The sequence below is a fragment of the Ursus arctos genome, unplaced genomic scaffold (genome assembly GCF_023065955.2).
Source record: "Ursus arctos isolate Adak ecotype North America unplaced genomic scaffold, UrsArc2.0 scaffold_12, whole genome shotgun sequence".
Taxonomy (NCBI): domain Eukaryota; kingdom Metazoa; phylum Chordata; class Mammalia; order Carnivora; family Ursidae; genus Ursus; species Ursus arctos.
Window position 1 is genome coordinate 3997170 of NW_026622786.1, and position 8532 is coordinate 4005701.

At 42.9% G+C, this 8532-nt stretch overlaps 1 protein-coding gene across 5 annotated transcripts in view; it reads right to left on the reverse strand.

Annotated features, from left to right (window-relative positions):
* Positions 1-875, reverse strand: part of GPR89A (G protein-coupled receptor 89A) — a 58559-nt gene extending 57684 nt beyond the window's left edge. For 3 of the 5 annotated variants that reach the window (XM_057310325.1, XM_026489068.4, XM_057310327.1), the window contains exon 1: positions 632-827. In XM_057310325.1, coding sequence (XP_057166308.1) covers positions 632-673 — 42 coding nt within the window. In that variant the 5' untranslated portion in view covers positions 674-827. Of the gene's footprint in view, positions 1-631 lie in introns of all 5 variants that reach the window. The other 2 variants (XM_026489069.4, XM_057310326.1) reach the window with 2 other exon arrangements.
* Positions 876-8532: the final 7657 nt, after the last annotated feature.

The window sequence follows — 8532 nt, forward strand, 5'->3', positions numbered from 1 at the left end:
CTGCTGACAGTGCGAATGAATGAAGGTGCCCAATGGGTAAGAAAGGTGGGTCAAGAAAAAGATCCAAAGAGCGTGGGCAGCAGAAGGAGGATTAAAGGATGAGGTGTTGGTGCACAAACCAAACCTTACAGTACTTTTAAGGTCTCTGAGCTAACCACGGCAAATTCCTGCGAAAGGGGATTCAGGATTTGACAACTAACCAGCAAGGACCTCACGTGTCCCCAGGAGCCAGCTCCCATTGGTAGGCTGCGTACTCCACGCCCGGAACTACACTCTTCCCCGAACCAAGGGTCAGACTGACAGTCCAGAAGCTCCGGGGCGCTATGGGGATCGCTCTTTTCTCGCGGAACCGGCTCTGAGACCGAGGCCGCGTGATTCTCTCCAAAAGTGGAAGACAGAGCGTGAAGATAGAGGCTGGGTGGGGGCGCCGACGGCCGCAGGGCGCCTTCCCACTATGAGGGCTGAGGGAACCGGACTCAGCCAATTCCACACTCTCCCCGAGCTCTGGGAACCGATGAGGCAGGTCCAGGCAGTGGACGAGGACAGCGAGATCTTGGGCCAGCCGGCGTCACTGAAACCCGAGAAGACAATTCACGGGGCTGGGGTCCCGGGGTGGGAGGCAATAGCTCACCTGAGAGGTAATCATGATGCTGGAGTCTATCAGGAAACTCATGGCGAAGTGTAGCGAAGGCTCGTGCCTCCAATTTCCACTCCCTGCGGCCACAGCAAGCTCGGGCCACAGGCCCCTTCACAAAGGCGGCCTTCGCCCAGGGGCCACCACCGGGACCGCGGCTAGCCAGCCCGACGCCATCAAGCTGCGCCCCAGTCAACCAATCAGTGGCTATATCTAGTGCTTCCCGCCCCGGGCTAAGAGTGGGCGGGGCGGACGCGAGGCTCCTGGGAGCAGAGGCTCCGGGGGCGGGGCCAAGGAGACGGCGCTCTGGGGGCGTGGCTTAATTAGAGATGGCCTGGCAAAAAGGGGCGGGATACAATTAGATGGTCTGAGAATCCCATAGCTGATGTAATGCAAAGTAGCATTTCATTTCTGAGGTGGAAGATGGTGGGGCCTGAGCTAATATCTTATTTTAAGTGGTAATTCTATTTTGTAATGGTCATGACTAATAAGATGAAGTTAATGATCATAATGAGCTAGACCATAATTCAGGCATTGTGTTTTATTTTTTTTATTTTTATTTTTAAAGATTTTATTTATTTATTTATTTGACAGAGAGAGAGACAGCCAGCAAGAGAGGGAACACAAGCAGGGGGAGTGGGAGAGGAAGAAGCAGGCTCCCAGCAGAGAAGCCTGATGTGGGACTCGATTCCAGAATCCCGGGATCACGCCCTGAGCCGAAGGCAGACACTTAACAACTGCGCCACCCAGGGGCCCCAGGCACTGTGTTTTAAATGTTACTACTTATAATTTGGCTACACAAACAACTACTTAATTACAGGTGAGGAAGAGTGGAAAGGCGGATGATATTTTTAGCAAATATAGCTAAACAAGTAAATTTCTGATGTGATAACAACAACAACAACAACAACAAAAAAGCACACAATCTATAACAGAGTGATAATCTCATTGAATTTGGTACCCATCAGCCCACACCTGGAGTACTGCATTTTTGTACTACACTTCAAGAGGCATAGAGATGTATTGGAGCATGATCAGAGGTGAGCCACCAAATGAGGACCGATGGAAGGAACTGAAGTAAGGAGACTCAGGAACATGATAGTTATCTTTGTGTGAAAGAATGGGTAGAATTGATATGGCCCCTGGAAATATGTGTAAAACAAAGGACTGGAAGTTAAATGAAGCTAGATTTAATTCAAAATGAGGAATAATTCTTTAAGGGTCTAAAGATGAATTATTTTAGGAAATAGTCCCTCTCCCTTGTAGTTGCTCAAATATAGACTGAATCACCACTTCATCCATTCGATACTCATTTCATGAGCCTTAATGCACTGCTGTGAGGCTTATTCTTTTGCACTAGGGCTCTAGCTAGTCCTGTAGTTCCTATAGTCTCACAGCACTCAAGCTGGCTCCATATAGCAATGACCCAGTGTGGGAGCTGCTGTAGTCCATACCTGGAAGCACAGCCTCGAGTGCACCTGGCATCGAGGACCTGAGTGTTTAGACTACTGAAATCTGAGTAACTGAGACTCACAAATTTATTACACACAAGGGAAGGTGTCTCTCCTTCTTGGAATTGAACTCTGCCATACTAAGCAGCCCAAACCACCTGTCAGATGTCTAATCCCTTATCCAGAAGGCTAGAAAACCATGGAGGTAGCCCTACTATGGGAGAATCAAACCAGAGAACTTCATGTCCTTGGCTACATCTATCAAGGATGCAGGTAGATGCCCGCACAGATGCTACATGATGAATTAGAATTTCATCTAACTGAGATTCAAGGCTGTGTGATAGTGCAGAATTCTGGGAGAGCATATCAAGGCAAACAGTTTACCTTGGTGGCTTACTGGGATGCATGGTGGCATTCAGGGTCTCAGTGAGCTTGGCATAGCCGAGAAAGGCATGCAGTCTCACTGGCCCCAGCCCTGTGCAAAGCTTTGAATGGCACCATTCAGGATTTTCCCTGCTGTACCACCTGGGTCCAAGTCAAGGACAGGTTTTGGTGACCCAAAGAACTACTGCCCCATATTTTTGATTGCAGAATGTGTCCAGAAACCTTCATACTAGATTTATGTCCAATTGACTCACCTGTGAAAGCACTGGGAGGGATGGCTGAAACCAAGAGCCATGAGTTCTTGCTTTTTTGTCATCACCTTCGCTTCTCTTTCCCATTAGAGCTATTACCAATCCCCATGACCAACAATGGCCTCTGAGACGAAAGGAGATCTCTCTTCTCAATCCCTGCAGAGCAAGTGCACAGACCCTTCCCTTAAATCTCTGTATTCCAGCTGAGTCTAAGTTACATCATTTCACAATAAAATTTTGCTAGTCATATGCAAGACTATGGCAGTCATTATATCACGTAGAATAATATCTACCAAGTGCTTACTATGTGACAGATACTATTCTTAGATCCTGAAATGTACTAACTCATTAACTCCCTTAGTTCCTGACTTGCCTCTATATGGCAGACACACTTGTTCTGTTTCTTTTGGAAGCATATTGAGTACATTGGCACTCGTTGGATTCCAGGCCTAGGAGAATGAGGCTCAGACAGAGAAAGGAGTTCCCTCTTCTTCCTATTTCTTTTCTCATCCTAGAATCTTTCTCTTTTCAGGATTTGACATTGAAATATCCATTTTCTTCCCAGGAAGCCTCACCTCCTATGGACAGGGTAGGATCTTACTCTATGTTCACAATTGGACAAGAAGATGACAACATAACTGTTCATTAGCATTACACAAACAATATCAGGGGCTGTTTTCTTATATTTCTAAATTTGTAGGATTGTCTTTCTACTTGCAAATCAAAATTTGTCTAGATTTTTTTCCCTGGGACATGATGAATTCCTTCCAGTTTATGATTTCAGGTCTTTTATCAGACTTTCCAAGGAAGCTTTCTCCCATTAGATCTTTGATGCTTATGGTTCTTTTGTCTTGACTGTCTTTCAGGAGGATCCATATTTCTGTGTTGGATTTCTATGGCCTTCTCCCCATGTCTTTTATCTCCTCTGTAATAATTTTCATACCTTTGTTCCTCCTCTTGGCATTCTGGGAGACTTCCTGATGTGATTCTTTGCGGTACTGATTTGGCTTTATGTGTTGCTAATTTTGCTCTTTATTCTTAAATTCTGCTGTGGCTTTGTTTACTAATTCTGCCAGCTCCCTTTCCAACTCCAGTCTTATTATCTTCTGCTTCATTTCTTGCTTTATGGAGTCCATGTTTTCTTTAAAAATTTTTTGAGCACACAAAACAGATTTTAAGCTTACTTTTGTTTTTTAAGTAAATACCTTTTGAAATTATGCTATTCTTTTATTTTGGTGTCCACTGTTTGTTTTCTTCAGGCTGTTAGCTGTTTTCCTTGTCTCTTACTCTTCTATCTCAGTATATTTGTGGAACCTAACTAGACACAGTAATTAGCTCAACAGAATTTTTAAAAAGTCAAGAAGAAGGGTCTTTGACTACTGGATAAATGAGTAACTAAAAAATACTTAAAGGGAAGACAGTTAATATTCAATTCAAGAATAATACACAGTTGTCCTAGAAATTGTGGCTTCAGCCTGTTACAATCATGAGAAAAGAAGTTGGAGAAAGTTGAAGCTCTGATCTGAGATACATTAGAGATGTCCATATTTGTTGTAATGCCATAAGAACATCCTTTGTCATTGTGTCTGCCTTACAGACGTGATTGAGGATTTTTGGGTCACATTATATTCTGTGGGTTCAGCTCATTTACACTTATTTGATCTCAGCCATTTTCTGTTGGTTTTATTAATCTAACTCAATTCTGGAGATGCCTGGGTCTTTTTTCCATCTATAGGTCCAGCCAGTGTAGAGATGATAACTGTAGCAAGTGAGAAAGGTAGAAAAATAGACCTGGAAAACCTGGATGAATTAGAAAAACTGAACATTTTTCAGGAAAACGAGTGTTAGTGAAAGAGGAGCTGGTGGGGGGGATGCCCCTCAAAACTCTGTCCTGGCCCAAGGAGTCATGACCAGACGTCATCCTTGGCTAAGGGCTTCCCTCATGGTAGCAATTGCACAGCCATCTGGAATTAGCATTATAGTTACCATCTATTCAAATCTTGCCTACTCCCAAGACCATTTGGAGCAGATTAAAACACATATCACGTATACAATGAAATCCTTAAAACAAAGAAAAAGGAGCCATACTTGATGTCTTTACCTCAAATCCTCCTCCTCACTAGTTCATTCTTTCCATAGGAGTTGGGACAGTCCGAGGGAAAGTGACCAATAAAATATGATGGAAGTAATGGTATGTGACTTCTAAGGTTAGGTCATAAAAGAACTGGAAGCTTTTGCCTTGATATCTTAGATCCTTGCTCTAGGGGAAAGTGGCTACCAGCTCACGAGACCCTCATAGACCCAAGAGCAACCGACCTGCCAGTGCTAACTTGCTAGTCATGTAACCATGTGAGTGACTCGGTCCTACCACCCCAGCTGCAGGCCCTGTCAATATCTGACTGCAACCTCGTGAGAGATCCCAAGCTGCTCCAGAATTCCTGACCCACAGAAACTGTGAGAGATGATAAATGCTCATTGTTGTTTTAAACCACTAAGTTCTGGAAAGAGTTGTTACTCAGCAACAGAAAGCTAATACATCAATCATCACAGGTGACATTTTTACTAAATATTTGCATGGCATAGCCTGGAGCTCTAGCCTTGTAACATTTGATTTTCATCTCTTCACTATTCACTGTCAACTGGTAAGCCAAAGCAACAGATTTTAGGTTTTTGTTGTAACCACATCTAACCTCAGTTTCTATAAATAGGTAAGGTATTGTTAGATCCTATAATGGATAAATCTTGAGATCTCAGAGGACTAACACTACAAAGTTTATTTTTTATTTAATTCAAAGTTCAAAAGTCCAGTTATAAATTGATAGGGATGGGAAGGCCCTCTGAACTACAATCATTCAAATACTTTGACTGCCATCTTCAACATATGGCTTCCAAGTTTGCTCTGGGTGATGACATCCAGCAATTCATATGAAAATCCCCCTCCCCACCACCTTCCTTTATTTATGACAAAGCAAGCCCGCTTGCTTCTAAGCCTGGAACCCCTGGGACCTTTAGGGAATTTCTTCCTCAGAAATATTCCTATGTAGTGTCAGCCTACAGTACATCCCTTTGATGACAGGGAGTGCTTGGCCAGTTATCTCCTTCCTGCCTTGGGAGATGTCTCAGTACTCATTCATGCATTCACCAAACATTACTGTAGGCACTCTGATAAGTACTGAATATTCAGAATTACATAGGAAGTAATCTCTATCCTAAATTTGTTTGCAGTCAGATGAGAGAAAAGGAGGAGATAAAACAATTTGATAGATGCTATGGTGGAAGTGCACACCAGTATTGAGGGAGCAACTAACTCTGTCTTGAGAAGTTCGTGGAATTTCATAAAGAAGGAGACAACTGAGCTGAACGTTTAAGGTTGAGAAGAAGCTGACCACGGAGAAAAAGGCAGGCCAGGGCAGAGTCCTGAAACATCATGGAATTCATTTGCCACCATGGGCCAGGCCTGTCTATACTAGGGACAGGCCAATGGTCCCAGAAGTTTGGGGCACATATGGGTGTGGGTAGGTGTGGGAGATGAGGCTACAAAGGTGGTACAGAAGTCAAGGCCTTGCAAACAACAGAGATAATCTTGGCTAGGTTAAATGAAACAAACAAACAAAACTCTGGGATAGTTAGCAAACTGAAGGAAGGCTAATGACCAGGATCTGGAAAAAGAGGCACCAAGCATGGCCCAGAAATCTAGATAAGCAGGAACTCATTGTGGGTCTGTTCAGGGGCTTCTGTCAAGATTAATGTATTCCAACCAAGTTGCAGTAGAGCTCTCTGTTACTCCACTCAAGATTCTGCATTCCAGGGAGAGAAGGTATGGTTGGCCCATTTGGTTTAAAAAAAAAAAAAAGAAAGAAAGAAAGGAACCTGACCCTTAACCAGGAGAAGTTGGATAAACGTTGCTTAGAGTTCTACCAAGCCAATTGCTAACCTAGGAAGTGTATTTCTCCTAGATAAAATCGAGATGTTATTATAGGAAAAGGGAGAATAGATTCTGGGCAGGTAAAAACAGATGTCCTATCTAGGTGGGTTGAAGTCAGTTATAAAGGCTTTGTAAGATGTGTTAAGGAATTTATAATTTATTGGGTATGTAATGAGGAGCGGTTGAAGGATTTTAAGCAGAGAAGTGACGTGGTAAATCCCAGGCAGAATTTTTTGGCCAATTTTATTTTGAGTTATCTATTTATTTTGATCTGTAATGAATAGTTTAACTCTTCTACAGTTGTCAGAAACATGGAAGAGAACAAATCCTATTCTTTTGCCTCTTCCCAGAAGGCCAAGTAAGTATACTTTTTGGTTTTTCCTCATGTTTGTATAGAGAAAAACAGGGAACAAAATGACCAAATCTCACTGATAAGGAGAATTTTCATGTTTTTTCTGAATCAGAGTCTCCTCCATTCTACCCAGTGGTGAGCTGGAACTGGCTTATACTGGCCCCTAAGAATCATTTGCTAAATTTCCTGGAATTTTGCGAGCCAGTTGTTAAAGTTACAGTCATTATTAACAAACCACATAAAACATAAAGAAAATATGAAACACAAGGTAGTAAATTCTCAAAGCTCATTGCTTCTTAATTATTTTATTATTATCTACGCTAATGGGTTATTTATATGTATTAAAATGTGGAAATATTTAATAATGTTGTGCTACTCTACATCTCTCCCCAGCTGTGTGTTCAGTGACATTAGGCTGGGAACCTGAAATTAGTGGGCAATGGTAGGAGAATTTACACCGAGGAAACTGACGAACACTATAAACCAGGAAGGACATCTTTACCCCACGGAGAGCAAGTTGTGGAATGTTTACCAGAATACCACTGCCCCCTCCCCATACCCCAGTCCTCTTGGTCCCCAACCCCTTAATTCCAAAGGAAGAATAACCAGAACCTGGGAGTCTCTTCACAGTCAAGTTTGGTTGACAAGTCAAAGGAAAAAAAAAAAAAACAAAAACAAAGATGGCGAAAAGTCAAGTTAGTTTTATTTGTTTTGCAACAGTCTAACATGTGACTATTAGCTCTAACATAAGGATGTGGAGGGTTGGAGAATTCAGGACACAATCCCAATAATGCCTCTCTCCCTTGCCAAAGATCTTCCCAGGAAGTTTGTTAATGAATGCGCTTCTTAGCTGAGTCTTTACTAATCCCATCATAGATGGAAACTTTTGCAGAAAAAGGCAATGCAGCCATCTACTTTTGCCTCCAGGAAACTTCATGTATTTTTCCAGAATTCTCTTTGTTTGCCCTAGAGAAAGAACTTCCAGAAGGAAGTGGGGCTGGAGCTTACAGCAGCTTACACCACTGCTACCTTGGTGGCTGGGTTTGGGGGCTACAGTGTCTCTAGGGCAGTGGAGAGTGACTCATTTTTTATAAAAATCTTTCTTTCATCTTATCTAACTGCTCAACCTAGAGTTTTGTTTCCTTTTTCTCCTTCCTTCCCGGTTACATATTTAGTTAAAATATGATAATTACAAGACGGGGGAGTCTCCCGGACTATTCAGTATCACTTCTAGGCACACACTTACTTTGTTTTACAGATTGTATTTACGCTTAGAGGAGTTTTCCACCCAACCGGGCAAACCTTTTTCATCTAAATTTTGCTAACTTGGGTTGTGTGGTCATTTGTACACAATATGCATAGAGGGATAATTCGGGGTGAGGAGAAGGAGAGAGGAAGAGATGTGGAGTGCGATGGGATATGCCGTGTGGGTGGTATGCTCCTTTTTCACCCCGAGCATGACCTGACGACCCTCCTCAGGAACTCATGAAGAGCAACGGCCCACACTAGCCTTGCCTCAGGCCTTCCACATGGCT